Here is a 23,308-nt window from a genome sequence, read left to right on the forward strand (position 1 = left end):
CCATAATTTTCCGATTTTTTGTGTTTTCCGTTGGTTTTGATTCAAATGGCAAGGTTTTTTGCAACTAGGAAGTTTACAACTAAATTAAAGTAACTTAACAAATTACCATATTTGAATATGAATTCATTGTACAAAAAATTACGTTTATATAATAATATTATTACACAAGTACAAAATTGCTTTCGTTTCACTATTGATTAAGTATTATAAAATGGTTTATGAATAAAATGCATTGTAATATAATACTTAAATGCTACTTAACCTGTTTAAAAACTGACTTACAAAGTGATTTATAACTATTACTAAAAAGAAAAAAATGTTTGCTATATTAAAAATTCAGTTTCAACCGTTTGGTAAAAATATGTATCTTTTAGTAGCCTCCTCTACATTTCGAGCTGACAATATCAAAATCGATCCAGTGATTTCATATTTCTATCACTAACAAACATTTATCAATATTCACTCTTTATCTTAACATAGTATCAAACAAAGTCACTTTCTGATAGGTTTATGTCCCTTTATATTATGCTTATATCTTTAAGGGTTAAAACGATACGCACCGATTTTTTTTAATAGCTATAGTTAAAAAGTCATTCAAGAGTATAATTACTATTTATATTATGACGTATACAGTATAACTTGCATGACAAAACAACGTTTGCCGGGTCAGGTAGTAGTAGAATATAGATTAACTAGTAGATTAAGGTATGCGTCATAGGAGTTTCCCGGTGGAAAAGGCAGGTGTAATGGCTATCGATTACTAGGATAACATGGGTTTACTATTTAAAATTAGGGTTACAATCTCCCTTCATACAATATTTGAGTAGGGTAATTTTCTAATTATGGTATTGCAGGACCAGAGCCGTAAATAGCCTTTTTTGCGCCCTGTGCGAGTGTGCCCTTGTTTTACGGCGCTGTGCAGGACTGCTGAAGAAATTCTTTTAGAAATAAGCAGTTTTCTTGGGTCGTCTTTCCATGTCAATTGTTATTATATAAAAAGTGATTTGTGTAAAATATACAATATATTACTAGTTGACGCCCGCAACTCCGTTGCGCCAAAATTCGTAACCGTACATTTTGAAAAATTATCATATGTCCTTCACCGGGACTCAAAGTATCTTCATACCAAAGAGCGGATTGGACGTGAAGAGGTAACAGACAGACAGACACACTTTCGAATTAATAATATTAATATCGGTTTAAATGAAAAAAATGTTATTGGTAGTAAAAAAGTTGAACGATTTATCGCATGAAAATAAATTATTGTCTACGATTGCGCGTAAAATATGACCATTATATGGAGCGTAAAACTTTAAGATCGATAAAAAATTAATAATAATTATATCTTTATTAAACTAAAACAATAAAACTAAATTACAATAAAAACTAGCGTAAAAAGAGAACAGTTTAAATATAAAAAAGGTTGTCATCCAGACTGCTGCCTTTAGGGAGAGTGCCCAGAATACTAGCCACATTGCCCCGCTGTAAGGCCAGGCTTAATCGCTGGCCAAAATACGCTCCAGCCCTCTGGTCACCTGTGCGATCTATGAGGCGGGATGATATAAGATTGAAAAACTTTTTCATATCATCCCCCCCAATTATATTATATAGTTAATTTTACTATCTAATAATAGAATATTAAAGTCTTATGAAGATTGCCAAATTTAATAGCAACAGTCATTGTTATTATACGAATAAATAAAGTTTCGGCGACGATGCGTTCGTTGAAGTCTTTTTAAAGAGGATTTTAAATATTATCCTGTAATACAGTATTTTTATAGATTTGTTTCTTATTATTTCCGCCGTGACAACAAAATACGAAAAATAGTTTACAACAAACGTTTTTTGTCATTTCTTAGGGAACTAGGTAACCGCGCATGCGCTATCTCCGCTTTCTTTATTATTTTTTAAAAAGTATCCTGTATAATGTACTATAAAGTCTATTGTATTATAGCATATCAGATATTACTTAATATAATGTCGTAAGTTATTTTAATAACTTAATCAACTGGCAATTAATGAGTACCGCTCAAGCGTTGCGCCTCTACTTTCAAAACGTAGAGTTTCTTGTGAGTCACTAAAATAGTTATTATATTCAGTGTAAAGTAGTGAAAGATTAACGATTTTAATTGTTCAAAGTAGCTGCTAATCGGCTTCTTTTGTTTCATAATTTGAAAGAAGCTTTTTAACGTATTTTTGTTTAACTTTTTAAGATATTTTTTTCACATACGTGCGTAAAATAATGTGCGTAAAATTTTTGGTTAACTTTCCTTTAAAGTTTAGCATATGGCACAATTAAATTGCATGCCGAAAACATCTAAATCGATTTAACGGTTCAAGCCTGAAGAAGTAACAAACAGACACACTTATAATATAAGTTTATTAGATTTTAGTCACACAAAACACTTTTTATTTCCTATCCAACCTAATATTGTTTATTCGTGTCCGTGTTGTTACCTTTGCAAGTCTAACCATTACAAAACGTTAGGAACTAGGGCTTTTAGGATCAAGAGTAACTAGAGAAAAAATGCTATTTAAAATAAATAACATGTTATAGTGGCTGTCATCACTCACTGTCTCTTTCTACTAGTATCAATATGCCAATTAAGACAGCATCAATCAGTTTTCAGTAATCGATGGTTCTTTCGCATACATGTCTGGACTCTACAATTAAATATCTAGATCATTTCGAAGATGCCGATCACGGAAGATGTATTTACGCAACAAATACCGTGTTTATGTATGCCTGTATGTGTGTCAGCATTCTACGCACGCGACCGGGGAAATTACGAGACGACGGTTAGCTGGTTGTAGAGATGGCCAAAGCAATTGATTCGCGAAGTGACTTTTCGATCTTTTACGCGGCTACCCGCGACTGATATAAAATCTATACATCTATACATCTACAAGGTGTAACAAAAATAAGTGATAATACTTAAGGGTGTGCATGTGTTCCTTATAGAGAGTTCACTTTGAAAGTAGCAGCGCTGAAAGACCAATTTTTTTTTCACTTTTATATGGGGAAACTCGTGACGTTCGGGCGCTTGCCCATACAAAAGTGAAAAAAATTGTTGGTCTTTCACCGCTGCTACTTTCACAGTGAACTCTCTATAAGGAACACATACACACCCTAAAGTATTATCACTTGTTTTTGTTACACCCTGTATACATATAAATAATATTGGAGTGTCTGTTTGTAATATTGAAAGAACCCTTTTTTTCTAGATGCATATGAATGTTTATAGGGTACATACACCAAAACAACATTTTTTACAATTTTTGTCTATATGTCTGTCTGTCTGTTTGTTTGTTTCGGTTAATCTTTGAAATGGCTGGAGCGATTTTGACGGGACTTTTTTTGGCACATAGCTGATGTAGTAAAGCATAACATAGGCTACTTTTTAACCGACTTCCGAAAAGGAGAAAGATATATTTCACTTTTTTTGTTTTGATTCGCGGACAACTCCGTCGTTTGTAGACCGATTTCCAAAATTCTTTTGTTGTTGTATAAGATGTAGCCCGAATTTGGTAATGTTACCAAATTCGGGCTACATTCCTCCTTTTCGGAAGTCGGTTAAAAAGTAGCCTAAGTTATGCTTTAAGAAGTCCTGCCGATTTCTCATGGATTGCATCATCAGATCACCACTTTTGTGATCACATGATCACAAAAGTGGTGATCTGATGATGCAATCCATGAGAAATCGACAGGACTTCTTAAAATTTATATGAAAACATAGTGATTTTACGTTTTTCTGAAGGATTTTAAGCTTTAACTACCAAAAAATAAGAATTTGCGCCGAAGTACACCCTGGTTCTGAACATTTGTTCGGCAAATTTTGGCGTTGTTTCAACAACTAAAAGCATATTATTATGTCAATGTGTCAATAATACTAATTATCATCATCATCACTATAATCATGCCATGAATCATCACATTATTATCAAAAATCTTGCCTTTGATTATATTATTGTTCCACCGTTTGTTAACTGATTTTCAAAACTCTTTTGTTGCTATTTAGTGTTTACTGTACTAATTTATAGAGGTACAATAACCCCCAATTTGGTACAATGTTTACGAAAGTGGTAATCTGATACTGAAATTCGTGAGATATAGAGGGAACTCCTGGATATTTTTTGGGACACACATAGATGCGTCAACTATTTCTGTATTCAATCTTCATATTTTTTTCAATTCGTAGCAGCTAACTTTAGCGCAATTTCTATGTGCAAGTTACCGCTTTTTTGTAGATCCAGATTAAATGAACTAAAAAGTATTAAATAATTCATATTATGTACTCAGTATTTCTCTTCTCAGTCTTCATTATTTTGAAGTCGGTACCAACTAACAGCTAACCTAATCGCCAGTTCTATGACAAAATATAACTGCAACTTATATGACTGGTACCGACTTCAAATTATGAAGATTGAGAACAGAAATACTGAGTAGGTATAGAATATGAATTATTAATACTTTTAAGTTCATTTAAGAAAATTACTATTGTCTTTACCTTAGAAGTCGGTTTCAATTTTTGTTTAAAAATTATAATTTTTCTTTTATTTGTTATCCTTAAGATTTTCTATACAGTATTGGCGTTTTTATCTACAACTTTAGGTTCATGAAAAGTGATCAGATCAACTACTTAACAAGATCCCATTTTTACTATTAGGGTAAGGAAGGGGAAAATTTATCTCTTTTTCATTTTCTTTTTTTATCACATTTTGCTCACGCGGACGAAGTCGCGGGCAACAGCTAGTAATTGAAATAAAATGCCACTTTATGACATAGACTATATTATGTATCATTTTCTCACATTTGTTGCTGTCACACCCATGCTGCCGTCGCTTGTGGCGTAGCCATGTCATAAAGTGGCATTTTATTCGATTTTTTGTCGGTCACGGTTAGCTACGGCAAAGATCGGAACGGTACCTTAAGGCAGTTGACGAATGACGGTCGTAATTTAGTCGCGTTATTGCCAACCCAGCGGACAGCTTACGACTTTAAATTGACATAACCCGACCAAAGAGCGTCGATCCGTCATCTGCATTTGAACCAATTTCTTTCGTACCATCTGAGGAATGGTTTCGTAGGTTGACGGCTTTAACTTGAAAAAGTCCGACTAAATAACGTCTATTTAGTCGGGCTTTAACAAGTTAAAGTGAACTAACCCGATCCTACCGAGACTGCGCCCACCAATAATATGAACGACACAGTAAAACTTAATAGGAACAGATAAATGGAAATAGAGCACTACAATAGGAAAAAAGGAGAATGTTTGTTAAGTCTTTAACTTGATGTGAAAATATTTCTTAGATTTTCTTTTTTCCGAATGGCCTATCTACTAGTTGTGTAGTCTATGGTATAATAGAGGCGCGTCTTCGCGGTCATCATAGACCGTATAATTACATTGTTATGGTGTAAAAAATTAGGTTGAGCTCAATGGGGTACATAACTCTAGACTACTCTAGAATCTAGACTTCTAGAGTCTATTTTGTTGAGATGGTAATCTAGAACAGAGTGATAATACATTAGGGTGTGTACGTGTTCCTTGTAGAGAGTTCACTGTGAAAGTAGCAGCGCTGAAAGACCAACCCTATACCCCAGACCCCATACAAAAGTGAAAAAATAAAATTGTCTTTCAGAGCTGCTACTTTCACAGTGAACTCGTACACACCCTAAAGTATCATCACTTAGTTTTGTTACACCTTGTATAATTTTAGAAGATGGAACCAAGACCAAAGTCAGTAGTAAGTATACTTAAGTGATTTTGTTCCAGTGCCCCTTCGAGCTCCGTCAGAACCTGTCAGCGGGCGAGGAGCAGTGGTGGACGGTCAGCACCACACACAAGTCCACCTGGCGGGTCTACCACCAGCTCACCGACCAGTACGTCAGTGCGAGGAACACCACGTGAGTAGAGGCTTTGCAGCTTCTAGCATAGAAGAAATTATTAGGCAGATGGTTTAAATATTTAGTCATGATCTGAGTTTGAAACGTCACCAAATTACGTAGGTCCGCCGCGCGCCGGCATGCGTTATGAATCATCTTGTCTGATAGTTAAATAACAAAAAATGAGCACTGCACTATCGGCCAAGTGCGAGTCGGACAGACAGACAACGAAGTCTTAGTAATAGGGTCCCGTTTTTACCCTTTGGTTACGGAACCCTAAAAATCATGTCATCCATATATCATTGTCACAACACTTAATGCTAATAAAAATATATTTATGCAATGATACTAATAAGGTAAGTAATGTGTCCATTGTGTAGAGTTCACTATGAAAGTAGCAGCTGGAAGAGTTACTTTTTTTGTGGGCAAATTCATTTCTTATGACCTTGACGTTTTTCTCTGAAAAAATAACATAAAAATCAAAAGTCAACTTTTTCAGCGCAGTTAACTTTTTCATAGTGAACTCTATACAAGAACAAGGGACAATACACACCCTAAAATATAATTCTGTATAATTACTTTGTGTTACATCGAAATCCATACAAATTTTGAAGTGCATCGCGTTGCGTTCTGAATGAACCCTATTTTTTTAGTATATTAAATATTCATATTAATACTATCTAATATTAAAACAATAAAACCTGCTAGACCAGTCAAACGCGGAAACGGTTTCACCTACTTTTTCATTTCAATCTACTTTTATTCTGTCTATCAGATATTAAACAACATTTACTGGAGAGGACGATGAACTCGTGACCTTTTAGGCTTAATACATAATGCTAGGAGTCTAGATGACGCCCGGAACAATTGCGCAATTTTTTATCGCGGAACCATACATTTTTAGGGATAAGTATCCTATGTTCTTCTTAGCAAAACCTGTTCAGGGGTTTGGGCGTGAAGAGGTACTGACAGATAGACGTGTATCTGTCTGTCTGTAAATATGAAATATTATGCGGCCTCTACACGTTGCCTAAAGATGGATTTCGATGGATATGCGATAATTATGAACGTACAGAGAGGCATATTCGTCTAAAAAACTAGGCCTTTACATCCGTTGTGGATGATTTATGCAGTATTTTTCAGAGCAAAGTAACCACTCCTCAAAATAATACTGTAGTGCCTGGGACAAGATTTTTAAATGTCCGTATGGTTGCCCAAGCGCATACGGCGTTCTCGCATCAGAGTCGGCCTAGTCCAGAGGTAGTCCACTAGTCAATACGTCTGGGACCAACTATGTGCGGGTTTCCTCACGATGTTTTCCTTCACCGTACGAGCGTCCGTATTATGTACTTGAGATCAGAAAATGTCTCATAGGTACACGCCTCCACCCGGGTTCGAACCAGCACCTTCTAGGAGTGCGAACCGAAGGTTTACCCATTAGGCCACGGACGCTCATTATATATTCGACTAATAAGTGTCAATTTCCGATGTGGATTTTGTATGCTTTAGACAGCTTCGCAATCATGGTGACCTATCAACGTGAAAAAGGGTCACAGCTTCAACTCAAGCTTTACTTTTATTTAGTCACCGAATAATTACGAGCAATTTTCTATCGTTGACATTTTACATGCTTAAAATGGCACTTTTTGTAATAGCTTTGCAAAATGTAAATATAATTTTATTGTTTCGTATGCACTTTGAATATTACATGTAATTGCTATGATTGTAAGTTGCACAACTGCTGTAACTTTAGACTCACGTACAAAGTTAAAAGTAAAAGTAAACGTTTAGAAAACCGCGCTGCATGCAAATTCAGAACCGACATGATAGCTTCTAGCAAAATAAAATAAATGCGTTTAAGTACTTTTGTTTTTTGAAAGTTTACAAAATGTAACGACGCGATTTAAAAGTGTTGTTGTTTTGGTAACAACTACTTTTTACTTTTAGAAAACTACTTTTTTTAATAGAGAATCTTAGGCAAAGGTTGGAGCAGAGGGCGCTACTAGCTCATATAGTAAATAATCCGAGCAAAACATGTTGTATACACGGTCTGTAATAGAATATTGATGAAAACGTTGTCAAACATCGAACAAAACTTTTTGTTTACTGTTTAAGCTGGTGCCGCCTCTAGCGTGAAAACATTGTTTTTTTTATGAAAAAAAGGGGCAAACGAGCAAACGGGAAACCTGATGGAAAGCAACTTCTGTCGCCCATGGACACTCGCAGCATCAGAAGAGCTGCAGGTGCGTTGCCGGCCTTTTAAGAGGGAATAGGGTAATAGCGGAGGGTAGGGATGGGAAGGGAAGGGAATAGGGAAGGGTAGGGAAGGAAATAGGGTAGGGGATTGGGCCTCCGGTAAACTCACTCACTAGTCGGCGAAACACAGCGCAAGCGCTGTTTCGCCGGTTTTCTGTGAGAGCGTGATATTTCTCCGGTCGAGCCGGCCCATTCGTGCCTAAGCATGGCTCTCCCACGTTAATGTAGTAATAATACGTCCTAATTCATAATAATTAATAATTATTTTTACAATTCAAAATTAGTAACTTCTAAAATAAATCGCTCCTAAACAACAAGGTTCCGTACAAAATTAAATTAGGTACTTATCATGTATCCCATTAACAAACAATGTGAATAATTAAAGATGATAATGTAATCACGAAGAAAGCAAACAACCTCTTGACCTCCAGTGAAAACAATTTGTCAATTTTCCCGTAATAAATGAGAACCGGAAGATGATTGTTTATTGTTCTTACTGATTCAATGATACTGGCGAGATTAATTACCGAATAGAAATGACAAGGTACTATGATGACGGTTAGGTTTCCAGAGGATTGAAATTGAGTGGTCATGGGTTCCTGTAGACAGCAGCGTAATCGTAACTGTGTGCATTGAGCGAGCATGGGTTCCTGTAGACAGCAGCGTAATCGTAACTGTGTGCATTGAGCGAGCATGCATTCCTGTAGACAGCAGCGTAATCGTTACTGTGTGCATTGAGCGAGCATGGGTTCCGGTAGACAGCAGCGTAATCGTTACTGTGTGCATTACGCGAGCATAGGTTTCTGTAGACAGCAGCATAATCGTAACTGCGTTTATTAAGCGAGCATGGGTTCCTGTATACAGCAGCGTAATGAAAACTGTGTGCATTGAGGGAACGTCCATCCATCCATTTTCAATTGTGTGTTTACAATAGATAACTCCGTAACACCCGTGATGGCTTATTCAAAATACATTTAGACTAGGGGGTTGGGTCATATAAGTGCAGAAATAGTGGTAACGCGGCTATGTAATCGCATACAACCAAAGATCATACTCACTGCTTCGGTGTCGCCAATCCGAAACTTGTACTCAATTAATTACTTGCTACCACCTAAAGTTCTTGCATTCTCTCAAAGTGCTGCATACTAGCATCAGAGCTAGCATCGTCCGAAATATGTGTAAATTTATTTGCAATGCACCTATAGTTCCTGCACGTGTGCATGCAGTTCCCTATTAATTGTTGTGTCTGTACAGTAATATATTTACTTGGCAATATGCCATCTAAAAGTTCCTGCTGGTCATTTGAGTGTTGTGTTACAGGGGACTGTTGTGCCAAATCCGGCCGCACCTGGGCGAGTTCGGGGTGTACCGGCTGAACGCCACGCGCGAGGGCTGCGACCTGCGAACTGAGAAGGAACCCGTTGACATCTATTTGCGTGAGTATACCTAATTTGAATTAATTTGTTTATACTTTATGACGAGTTATACACTATATAATATAGGCACTTTTTATGAAGGGATGCGCCTTAAATTTTGTTTATGCTCTATGACGAGTTTATACAAATATATACGCACATGTTATGAAGGGACGCGGCGGGACGCATTTTATTTGTTTTACTATAATGACGCCAAAAATCAATACTCATTCATAATTTGAGTCTATAAACTCCATAACCGAACATTCTCGTTTTTGTAAGTAGGTTAAAAAAATAGAAACCCAGTGATGCGCCCGCTACTGTATCATTGGAAATCGATGTAAAAAGTAGGCCATATTTTGATCAAGTGATTATCGTTTCGGTCGTAATCTATCTTAATCGCGTGCGCATATTATGTATAATATTATGCTGTCTTTTTGCTGTCAATATTTTGCTGTTTTTTTTTACATTCGAAGCTTGAGAATCGGGCTTCAGTTCAGTACCAAAGACACGTTTACTAAACCCAGTCCTAAACATACACATACCCAGTCCTAAACTAACTAGATGCCAAAAACTGATCATATTATGTAACTCAATATTCCTACGAGATAATAAAAACTTTTAATTTAAGAATTAACATGTATTATAGGAGTTACGACATAAAACCCCAAAAAATTTCATGGCACAAAAACATTACCAAAACGCGTAAATGAGGAAGCCAATTAATTTTTATCGAACAATAAATTTCTAGGATACAGCCTTTTTTGGTACTGTTTTGGTACTGTTAATAAGTGCCTTGACACAATAAGACTGTCCTTTTGTATCAATTTTATCTAAAGATATTGTGTTTATCATTTTCCTGGCCTTCTTGAGATCTGTTTGAGGGTTGCCAGCTGACAGTAGTTAAGAGTTGCGAGTTGCGACATTTGGTACCCAGTTTGGATAAAATAAAATGCCAACTTAAAACTATCAGACATGGATTACACTTGAGACAATTAAAATTACGAAAAATTAAATTTTTGCATATTATATTATAATCCGCCGTAGCTCGTAACTTTTACACTGGTCAGTAAAAAAAATAGACTGATTGCGTCCGCGCCCTAAGAAAAAAACAGAACTGTCATATTCACTGCGCGCCAAAATATATAACCTAACGTCCTAACGGTCCAACGTCTAACCTTATCGATAAAAGGTCACCCGGCAAAACACTTGTTTACACTAGTTTACACTTTACAGCCTATCTTCGTACAAAATCTCAAAAACACGTTTCTGAAGGTTGCCGAAGGTTTCACCTTGGCCGAAATTATTTGCATACGGGAACATAAATTAGAATACTGATTACGGCATTTGACTCTCATTACTGTTATCTATACATATAAATAAAAATGGAGTGTCTGTTTGTAATATTGAAAGAACGGTTTTTTACTACATGCATATAAATGTTTATATGGTACATACACCAAAACAACATTTTTTACAATTTTTGTCTGTATGTCTGTCTGTCTGTTTGTTCCAGCTAATCTCTGAAATGGCTGGAGCGATTTTGACGGGACTTTTTTTGGCACATAGCTGATATAGTAAGGCATAACTTAGGCTACTTTTTAACCGACTTTCGAAAAGGAGGAGGATATATTTAACTTTTTTATATTGGTTCGCGGACAACTCCGTCGTTTGTAGACCGATTTCCAAAATTCTTTTGTTGTTGTATGAGATTAGTAGCCCGAATTCGGTAACATGATCACAAAAGTGGTGATCTGATGATGCAATCCATGAAAAATCGACAGGACTCCTTAAAATTTATATGGCAACATATAGTGATTTTACGTTTTTCTGAAGGATTTTAAGCTTAAACTATCAAAAAATAAGAATTTGCGCCGAAGTACACCCTGGTTCCGAAGGTGCTGTACAGAACTCTTGAATCCTTATAGATAAATGTTCGGCAATTTTGGCGTTGTTTCAACTACTAAAAGCATATGATTATGTCAATGTGTCAATAATAATCATCATCATCACTATAATTATGCCAGGAATCATCACATTATTATCAAAAATGTATTTAGAAATTGTCATTATTTTGTTGTAATATTATCATAATTTAAGTTATTATCATATATCATAATTTATATAATTATTCTATTCTATTCTATTCTATTCTAAAAATCTTGCCTTTGATTATATTATTGTTCCACCGTATGTTGATTGATTTTCAAAACTCTTTTGTTGCTATTTAGTGTTTACTGTTTAAAGAGGTACAATAACCCGAATTTGGTACAATGCTTACGAAAGTGGCGATCTGATACTGAAATTCGTGAGATACAGAAGGAACTCCTGGATATTTTTTGGGGCACACATAGACGCGTCAACTATTTCTGTATTCAATCTTCATATTTTTTCAATACGTCCGTGTTCGTAGCAGCTAACTTTAGCGCAATTTCTATATGCAATTTACCGCTTTTTTGTAGATCTAGATTAAATGAACTAAAATGTATTAAATAATTCATATTCTGTAAGTAGGTACTCAGTATTTCTGTTCTCAGTCTTCATTATTTTGAAATCGGTACTCGGTACCAACTACCAGCTAACCTAATCTCCAGTTCTGTGACAAAATATAACTGCAACTTATATTACTGGTAACGACTTCAAATTATGAAGATTGAGAAGTGAGAACAGAAATACTGAATACAGAATATGAATTTTTAATTAATACTTTTTAGTTCATTTAAGAAAATTACTATTGTTACCTTGGAAGTTGGTTTCAATTTTTGTTTAAAAATAATAATTTTACTCTATTCGTTATCCTTAAGATTTTCTATAGGTACAGTATTGGCGTTTTTATCTACAACTTTAGGTTCATGAAAAGTGATCAGATCAACTACTTAACAAGATCCCATTTTTACTATTTGGGTAAGGAAGGGGAAAATTTCTCTCTTTTTCATTTTCTTTTTCTATCACATTTTGCTGACGCGGACGAAGTCGCGGGCAACAGCTAGTATACTAAATATATTACTATAAGAGTGAGTTAATGTTATACCTACTCAATACTCATATAACATATTATATCACTCTAGTAAAATGACTCTATGATATTAAAAATATTGTATTACACTAATTGGTATTCCATAGTACCGTATTTTTCGATGAATGTAATTTCTTATACTTACTCTGTAACCTACCCATCAATCCCCAAGCGGCAGCCGGCTGCCGCATGACAATTGAAAATCTATTATGTCTGCGATACCCACGATGGAGGTGTTAAACGAGCAATTCTTGTATATATAATTAGAATCTCGGAATCGGCTCCAACAATTTTCATGAAATTTAGTATATAGAGGGTTTCGGGGGCGATATCATTAAATTCGTGTTTTATCGAATACCGAGCAACGCTCGTTCAAATAGCGCTATTCGCTAATTAATAATTATCCGTATTAATTAGTGAATAGCAGTAGATTGAAACGATCGATCGAAGCTATCTGTATGTCATTTGCCGGCCGCTTGAACTTGAATGAAACGAAAGTCAACACGGCCGACGCGACACCGCGCACTTCCGAGGTCCGTTACTAGTCTCGCTGATGTAACTACAACCTGTTTTGTTTATGTTATTTTTACCCGACGGCAAAACATAAAGAAAAGCTAAAGATTTCGGTTCAAGGATTGCTCGATGAACAAAAATTATTACATTTTGCTTACAACAATATTCTTCTTACATCGTTGGTTAAAATCGGATTTAGATACTTAGACAACTTTATTTTTTATTAGCCTATGTGTCCCACTGCTGGGCAAAGGCCTCCCCCAGGATCTTCCACTGACAACTTACATTCGATATTTTCGAAGATAGAATTAAAATTTTAAAAAGATGTATGGAATTTTATATAACTCGTAGGGCACTGCAACTTGCAAGTGACACGCCACCTATAAGTTAAAATAAGAGTTCACACTATTATTAACAAAAATTAAAATGTCGGAGTTAATAACGCTTATTATAAATAAAAATATAAAACATTATAAATAGCGTATTTCCTCACAATAATTGGATGCTATCATTTCGCAAGTTGATATAGCTGTTTCCTCGGTATTGTTGTTGTTAATTGTTATAATTAGATTTTTTTTTATGATATAAGGGGGCAAACGAGCAAACGGGGTCACCTGATGGAAAGCAACTTCCGTCGCCCATAGACACTCGCAGCATCAGAAGAGCCTCAGGTGCGTTGCCGGCCTTTTAATAGGGAATAGGGAAATATGAGAGGGTAGGGAAGGGAAGGGAATAGGGGAGGGTATGGAAAGGAATAGGGTAGGGGATTGGGCCTCCGGTAAACTCACTCACTCGGCGAAACACAGCGCAAGCGCTGTTTCACGCCGGTTTTCTGTGAGGACGTGGTATTTCTCCGGTCGAGCCGGCCCATTCGTGCCGAAGCATGGCTCTCCCACGTACAAGATATCAATACCTCAAGATCAATACCTCATTAATAATTTTAATAATAATTGTCACAAATCCATCAACCGTCAAGACGACTTTTTACTTGAGTAGGGCAGCAGTCAACACAAAAATTTAAAAGTAATAAAAAGTCGATAGGAGCACCATTTAGCTGCGATTCTACAACGCTAATGAAAAAGACATGTACCGATAAGTGAATGGGCGATTTCTACTTTAGACTTAGGTATAAGTAGTAGTAAGTAACGAAGAAAATCGACGAAAACAAATTGTAAATAATAGCAATAGGCGCTGAATGCTTACTTTCTGTTTATTGTAATAAATAAGAAAGTAGGTATTTTGTTAAATGGGTCTTTCGCTGGTTCACACCACAGATGGTTCACACCGCGGTTTGAAACAGCGAAGAATTGTTTTTGAATTTCCCGATTCATACCGCGGTTCGAAACAGAGAAGACCTTTTTTTTATTAGTGCATGATTCGAACCGCAGTGTAGATATTTCTATAATGTATGTGTAATGTAAAAGTAAATTAAAAATATGCGAGATGGGCGCAAAAAAATTACCGACTTAAAAGAATAGGTAACATCATAAAAGAGTTATTAGCGAGTGAAGTAACCATTGGCAATTGCCTGAAAAATTTAACTTAAGGTAAGGGTTTAAAATTAGCTTTACAAAAATCTTTATAAATATAAAGATTTTTGTAACATAAGTTTTTTTTAACTCCTTTTGATTGTTTTACTACTTTGTTTTTTTTTTATTATTTTAATTTTCCGACTACGATTTTTTACAATTATGTAGTTTTAAGTTTTTTTTTTATTTACATCAGATATTATTTTTTTTTCTGTGATTTTATGCAATTATAGTGTTAGGTTAATTTTAAAGTTAGCGATTACCTGTGTGTGGACTGTGATTTACGATTAGTTAAAAGTTTAACGTGTACTTTAAATCAAACTGTGATCCAATTGTAATAAATATGTAAAGTTTCACATTTTTTATGATTTTGAAATAAATGTCATTTCTTTATTAAAAAAGCGTTTTTATTTCTTCTTGAAACCACTTTTCTATACGTCTGTACAAATAAATAAAAATGAGACTAAAAAATTTTCATTAGTACAATTATTATTGGCTTAAATTCGTGGTCCAAATCCACCCATACCAAAAAATAATTAATAAGTGGTTTCACACTACTCCAATAACCGTGGTATGAATCGGGAAATCCAAAAACAGTTCTTTGCTGTTTCGAACTTTCGAACCGCGGTTCGAAAATCTGTGGTGTGAACCAGCGAAAGACCCTGTTAAATTACCTACTACTTATCTCCGTATTCCGTAATAGTAAAACTTAGCTGTTTATAATACTTTGCGGCTAAAGAAAAGTGAAAGAATTGGAAATTGCTGACTTGAATATTATATTTATTTTATTAAAAACACTTTTAGTAGCTTGAAAAATTCTTAATAGAGGCTTAAGATTAGAATATTATCTGTGTGAATTGACCCTTAATTTCAATTAGATACTAAGTAGAATCAAGGGTCAATTCACAGCGAAAAAATAAGGGACGTGATTTGTACGTGAAAAAAATAGTGTCGCGTAAAAGCGTGACACACCTACGGCCATTCCCAATACTTGATCTATCTCTGGTTTTGCCCTACTAGAGATAGGAATAGCTCACATTAGACATTTGAGACAAATATTTTATGTCAATTCAATGTTAGCTGCGATCGGTTGTATGTCAAACCAGAGATAGATTGAATATTGGGAACGGCCGCTAGTCACTACGCGACGACTTAGATACGATCGCGGTGCAAAACGACGTTGCAATAATTATGTGCAATGCCGTGTCGCACCTCGTTCCGTCTCGTTTCAAAGTCGACGCGTAATTTCGTGGTGTCCAACTTTTCTTTAACCAATGTGATCATTTAAATGAGTGGCTATTTCTTAGATATTTCATTGAATTTCTGATTGAATATGATAGCGATGTCACGCGCTAAGGGACAGTAGAAATTGTAGTGGCGGAACAAATGGTAGTTGAAAACGATGAAAGTTTATTAATAAATATTATTGTAAATTAATAAATTGTAAACCATTCAGTGGTTTCGGTCCAAGTTTCTCGTAGAGTTTTAGATACATTCTATAAGGACGTTCTAGTCGACCCATCCGTCCCAAAGCATGAATCTTCCATATTTTATGATTTGACACAATTTCAGATTTCACTCGACACATAATCAGTCTACTCTGATATAATCATAAGAGAGATTCTATGCACCATGGTCCTTGAGCCATCAGAGAAATTGTATCAAAGACAAGATCAAATTAAATATTACATGAACCGTACATTTTTCCGGGAATAAAGTATCCTATGTGGGATTTTACTCAAAGTATCTCCGTACCAAAATTCAGCAAAATCGATTCAGCTGTTTGGGCGTGAAGAGGTGACAGACAGGCAGATACACTTTCGCATTTATAATACTAGTATGGATTGTTGTATGTGTTACAAGTTACAACTGTTACAAGCCTCTGATTTAGAGTAGCAAACGTCTTTAACAATTGTCTAGTGGGCGCAGCAGATGCCCTAAATCCTTGATTTAGCATTAAATGGAACCCATCTTTCGAACATCCGCCAGAAGCTGTCCATTCTAATAAAACTGGCATAGTTTTCTGTTAGTATACTATTACTCAAGAACTATACGGGTGATTTAATACCTGAACCCCTAGCCAAGACGCATCGCTTCTTCATACAATCGCCGATCAAAATGTATGAAATTGGCATACCTATACCTAAGCGATCGATAAACGCCATTCGACTCATTTTTTTTTTTCATCATTCTCATCATTTATTTCATACATCTTGATCGGCGATTATTTTATTTTGTTTTTAGTATTTGTCATAGCGGCAACAGATATACATAATGTATGAAAATTTCAACTCTCTAGCTATTACCGTTCTTGAGTTACAGCCTGGAGGCAGACAGACGGACAGACGATGAAGTCTTAGTAAATAGGGTCCCGTTACCCCTTGGGCACGGAACCCTAAAAAGTCGGTCCTGCGCCTGATTTCTCGCCAGTCGTGTCGGCTAGAGAGTGCTCTTGTATATTGCGCACACACTTGGGCACAATAAAATAATTCCTGCGTAACTGGCCTGGCTTTAATACAACCGGCCACCGTCACCGAAACCGGTGTGGGAGTTATTAAAAAAACCGGCCAAGTGCGAGTTGGACTCGCCCATTTCGGACTGGTTGGACTCGGCCAGAACTCCTCCTTCTCGAAGGTCGGTAGATGGTGCGTCGGGACTCTCACCACAAAGGAGCTAAAATTCACTTTGTGGCGGGACTCCAAGCGCTCGACCCTCAAGACGAAGTGGGTCTTGCTCCTGATGTAGTCCACGACCTGCTCGACCGTCGTGGACCAGTGCAGCCTGGACACGTACAGCGGCGTCGCGGGAGTCTCACGCCGCAACAGCTGCTCGGGTCCTTCGGGTGCGGTGCCGCGATGGTTGCGGACGACGGGTTTCTTCTTCTTTCTCTCCACTCTTATAAACCTGTCATCATCGCACTTTCGATCCTTTTCGGAGGGAGGACACTCCTTTTTCCCTTTGTTTTTGGAACGCGGGGGGGGGAGGCGGGGGGCAAGCGGCGACACTTGCGTAGTTCGGCCGCGGCTCCGTTGCAGGCGGGGCGCGGGTGGCGTTGGCAACGGCGGCGGTGGCGGCGGCGGCGATGACGTGCTCGTGCGTTGACCCGTCTGAAAGTGCTGACGGGCTGAACGTGATCGCTTGCGCACCACGTCGGCGAGTGACGAACTCGGCATCAGGTGACCTACATATTGAATTACCACTCTTTAATTGTGTTAATTCATTACGTAGATCGCTGATCGTAGACTCCGATACCTGCAGTCTACCTCGAACTTCGGCCAACTCTTCTTTCAGGAATCTGATGTCCTTTAAGAGGGTGACGACGTCGACAGCTTGTGCAGTTTTTTCGCCACAAAAGCCGGCACCTCATCCGGATCCGTCTGCTTCAGCAAGGATATAACATCCTGCACTCTTCTTTCAGTTCCATCCCTCCGTCGCGATGGCATATTCGCGTTCTGGCCGAGCGTCTCGTAGAGCAAATGCTTCCCCTGGCAAATCTCCTCGCTGGTGAAGGAGGGCTTGCAGATCTGCATTATGCTAACCTCGTCCATTGTGTCGATGGACTGATTCGCCACGAGCGCCATGGTGACGTGCAGCGGCAATCAGCCGCGCGATTCGCGAAAATAATAATAATTAATAATATTTGCTGCGTGTGCATAACGTGGAGCGCGACCGTCCGCTGGCTCGACACATTACACACTGAAGCCCATGAAGGGCTCCGCAGCAGCAATAAGGTCCGTCTGTCCGTCTGTCTGTCTGGATGTCGCCAGGCTGTAAGTTGTAACTCAAGAACCACTATAGCTAGACATCTAAAATTTTCACAGATTGTGTATATCTGGTGCCGCTATAACAAAAAATACTAAAAACAAAATAATATTAATATTTAATGGGGGCTCCCATACATCAAACGTGATTTTTTGGCCTTTTTTTGCTCGATATCAATAATGGCAATAGGTAGGCACTTGAAATTTTCACAAAAGCCTAAAATATAATATGTGTACTTTAATAATTAATAATAATTTTAAAATAAAATAAGAAATTAAGGGGGCTCATACAAAAAATACTAATTTTGGCCTAATTTTGCTCCATAATGGTACGGAACCCTTCGTGCGCGAGTCCGACTCGCACTTGGCTGATATTTGATTTGGTCTGAGGCTACTAGATGACGTCCATAAAACCGTTGCGCCAAATTCGTTTATCGCACGGAAAGCATACATTTTTCAGGGATAAAAAGAATCTTATATCCTTTTCCGGGACCCAAAGTATCTCCATACTAAATTTCAGCAAAATCCGTTCAGCGGTTTGGCCGTGACGTGGTAACAGACAGACAGACACAATTTCGGATTTATATTAGAGTACAATGGATTTTTCTAAAAGAAACTAGTCTAATTTAAGTTGAGCCAACTATGCTCTATATTTTAAGCATTAGGTACACTATGTGACCTGCATACACCTAAACCTATTAGGCAGGTGACACACTAAAGGAAACGGTGTCAGCATTCGATTTTCGCTAATAAACCAATTAGGTACCCAATGCCCATGTTTTATGTGGGGCTTAGTCCCTATACCTATCTACTTTTTTTATTCAACTAGAGTAAGGCAAAAGTGTACATCTGTATCGAATTCTATTCGAATCGAAATCCATACTAATATTATGCGAAAGTGTGTCTATCTGTCCGTCTGTCTGCCTGTTACCTCTTCACGCCCAAACCGCTGAACCGATTTTGTTGAAATTTGGTATGGAGATACTTTGAGTCCCGGTTAAAAGTACTAATATGGTTCCCGCACGATAAACCGATTTTGGTTCCCGCGCGATAAACCGGAGTTGCGGGCACCAACTATACTCTATAGTATATTTAAAAAAAGCTAGTTCATAGAAATAATTTCACGTCTATTTCGAACTTTATTTTAATGAATTCGGATCGGACGTAGCGCAAAACGGCCCTAAACCCAAGAATTCTTGAAGATTCCGAAATAAAATACTATACTCGAATATTTTATTATATCATGACTTCTTGAATAATAAAATTATTTATACCAATAAGTTAAGTATATTTTAATTTAAATTAATTAATAAAATTTATTCAGTCACAGCCTTGCCATTAACTATATCAATGCTTGATGCATTCCCTTGAGAACTTATTGTCCTTCTCGTAGAGGGAGTAGAAGAGATCCCAAAACGCCATACGATCATTGTTGATTCTACTCTTCATTTCCATGGTCGAATCTATCTTCAAATATGGTCTGGATTCAGATGAAACTGGGTTCCAGGTTATTGGCAAAACTTCCTCCGCTTGAGGAGTGGGGTTGCTGAAAAAAAAGAAAATTAGAAACTTCTAAAAGAAATCTCACAACATAAAATCATAAATTTTGAAATTAAAATGTTCTACCCGTATTTGACGAAATTGGACCACATCTTGGTCAATCTGGTTGCAATTAAATTATTTTCGTCAGATTCCTCTGCTGAAGAAAACAAGTATTTTATCTCTTCGCCGTTTGCAACACCGTCCTCCTCCCCTTTGAAGCTAAATTCATATTCGTACAGCGGCTGGGCCTGTTCGTTCAGCAATTTCGTAATAGTCCGTTGGATGGGATGGTTCACGTTCACATCAGATTCAAACTGCTCGAGCCTCGCCCTCCTCGCTTCAGTAATGTCTTCGTCACCAATGTAAAAGTGTCGGACTATATCGGCAGCCTGAGACAGCTTATCCTCGTCTAGATTAAAATTATCTTCAATTTTCTTGTAAAACGGATTAGTTTTGTAGTAGCTGTCGTCTCGAATTTTATTGGCGAACTCGTTGCTCGTATGTCCTATGAGCACCGGGGTATTTCTCACCTTCCTCGGATTGGATAGAGCGGGGGGTTCGTATTCGATAAAGTTATCGATGCCACTGAACGACTTTTCGCGGCACGGCTTAAACTGCATGTTCAGGTCTGCCGCAGCCCCCGCTACCAGCTCGTAGGAGGTTTCCTTTAAGAAGTCGAGAGCTTCTAAAGTATTCGACGTGCTGAATCCCAGATGAGATGCTAGTTTGAGGGCCGCATCTACGTCACCGTTCACGAACATTTCGACGTTCTGCGGAGTGCCGCTCTCCACGATCACCTTGTTATATAATTTATCTTTATTGGAGTAAAGATGGAGCAATGCCGAGGTGGATCCCGCGTTTTGACCGGCGATCGTTACGTTGTAAGGGTTTCCTCCGAAGGCGCGGATGTTGTTTCGAATCCAGACCAAAGCTTCGTACTGATCCTTCAAGCCTTGATTGCCGGGTACCGAGGGTATGTCTAGACACATGAACCCGTACGGCCCCAGACGGTAGTTGACGGTGACGACCAGAATGCCCTGCCTGACTAGTTTATCCGGGTTGTACTCTCCCGCGCTTCCGTGTGCGAAGTCGCCCCCTTGAAACCAGACTAGCACCGGCAATGGGTTCTGTGTGCTGGCGAGGATGGGGGAGTAGATATTCATTTTCAGACAGTCCAAGGATTCACCTTCCCTGGTCGAAGCGCGGGACGATAGGGGAATGGATTGGGGGCATTTGCTCAGCCCGTCGTATGCGTTGAACACCAAGCTTCCGAATCCATCGTGAGGCAAGGCGGGCTGGAAAAAAATATAATGAACTACATATTGCACATACTTACTAAACGTTGATAAATTGACTTGAATTGGTTCAATTGCAAGTTTCATGCAACTCTTTGAAATTCAAGCAGTAGAAAATGACCTTAGGCGTTTGCATTACCGTAAAAAACATACAAAATGTTTATAGTGTAAATTAATGTATAACCGAACTATTAAGTATTACGCTACACTTTATTAAAACTTTTGTTATAAGTACTTAGTATGACTGTACTTACACCAAACGGATCATTTGCGTCGACTGTAGCGTACGGGACTCCCAAGAATGAGGAGTAGCTGCCATCGCTGGCTTTCATCCCTCGGATTAGTCCCTGGTCCGTCAGCACCAACGGGTCGACTCTATATTGAGCTCCATGGGCGGAAAATATACAAAGAGCGAACACCAACACACACTTCATCTTCGAACATCCAACAGAACTAGCCGCTAGGTAACGTCCCGAATAATGCGACTGATAAAACGCGATACGTGAGAGCATTTATCTCAAGTATCGATTATCTGATCACTGTTTCATATGTGGTGAAATTTTCAAGGCCGAGGTTACGTCACATCTCAAGATGCCGTATGAAAAAGAGTAACGCAAAATGATAATACAATAATGATGGCTACTTTACATTGATTGGCAAGATTTAAGAAACAGTCTAAGATGTTCTTAGTCAAAATGCATTCGATAGTTTCCATAGTGAAGTTAGATGACAAAAAAAACATAGCGGCATCGCACCATATGTACCCGAGCTGCGTCTGCCGAGCGAGGTCCCCACAATGCCATATCCTGCCTGCACTGCTCCTTGAAAGTCGAGGACGTTGTAGACAACATCCATAAGGAGACGATACTCCGCCTGAGAGTCGAGCGTCTGCAGTCTCGCCATATTAACATTAACTTTAGTTCCTTTGTGGTGAGAGTACCGGCGAATCTTCTTTCGACCTTCGAAGCTGCGATTCGCGACACATTTGACAATTTACCTTTTATCTTTGCAGCTCTACTGCTACTTCTGGCGGTGCTGGTGGGAGTGTGGGTGGTGTACGGGGTTTTCAAGCTCATCATGTCACGGGTAACCCGCTCCGCCAAGCTGCGGTACGGAGATAAGGAGTTGGCGATACAACAGCGGTTGAGAGCACTTGATACGTTCAGGGGGTAAGAGAGATCAAGAAATAATCTTTATCTATAAATCTACAGGACTTAACAAAACAAAGTGATAAAGAGTTATTTTTCCAACTTTTACTAGTACTTATATCGGTTTGTTTTGCTACACACTGTATTTAAAAATGACGAAAATCTGGCTTTAGCTGGCTCTTACTTTAAAACAATATTTAAATGTATTTAGATTTTTCATAAACTTAATTGAAATTAAATTAATTTAAGCCTTATCATATCATCATATCAGCCTATAGTCGTCCACTGCTGGACATAGGCCTCTCTTAATGAACGCCAAGATGACCGATCTCCTGCTACTCGCATCCAACATGGGCCTGCAACTAAGCGGAGATCGTCGTCCCACCTAGTTGGAGGTCGACCTACACCCCGATTTCCCAGCCTTGGTCTCCATTCCAGAGTAAGTTTACTCCAGCGATCGTCTGTTCTTCGAGCTACGTGACCAGCCCAGTTCCACTTCAGCGTACTGATTCTCTGCACTATGTCGGTGACTTTAGTTCTTTGACGAATTGTTTAACTTTGACAATTCGTCAATTTAAGCCTTAATAAAATTATATAAAAATGCAACTTCCTTACGTTTTAGGATAGCGATAGTGTTCATGATATTCGTGAACGACGGCGCCGGCGGGTACTGGTGGCTGGAGCACGCGACGTGGAACGGCCTGGCTGCCGGCGACCTGGTCTTCCCCTCCTTTCTCTGGATCATGGGCGTCTGCATCCCCCTGTCCGTGAAATCCGCCTTCGCGAAAGGCGTGCCCAGGTGGAAGATATTCGTACACATCGTGAGGGTGAGTTAAGAGTTTTAACTTGAATAAATTGTAACGGAACGTAGGTAACGGATCGAGTGTAGGTAACGTTCCGTTACAAAATAAATAAAATAAGTACTTTTCCGAACAAAAATAAAACAATC

General features: G+C 38.1%; 1 protein-coding gene across 1 annotated transcript in view; it reads left to right on the forward strand.

The window, feature by feature from the left end:
• The window catches only part of LOC121728977 (heparan-alpha-glucosaminide N-acetyltransferase), a 33,924-nt gene that overhangs the window by 3,571 nt on the left and 7,045 nt on the right, over positions 1–23,308 (forward strand). Inside the window, exons 2-5 of the mRNA XM_042117332.1 lie at positions 5,775–5,905; positions 9,461–9,576; positions 22,224–22,380; positions 22,982–23,186. Coding sequence (XP_041973266.1) covers positions 5,775–5,905; positions 9,461–9,576; positions 22,224–22,380; positions 22,982–23,186 — 609 coding nt within the window. The remainder of the gene's footprint in view (positions 1–5,774; positions 5,906–9,460; positions 9,577–22,223; positions 22,381–22,981; positions 23,187–23,308) is intronic.

Source organism: Aricia agestis, chromosome 7 (genome assembly GCF_905147365.1).
Source record: "Aricia agestis chromosome 7, ilAriAges1.1, whole genome shotgun sequence".
NCBI lineage: Eukaryota > Metazoa > Arthropoda > Insecta > Lepidoptera > Lycaenidae > Aricia > Aricia agestis.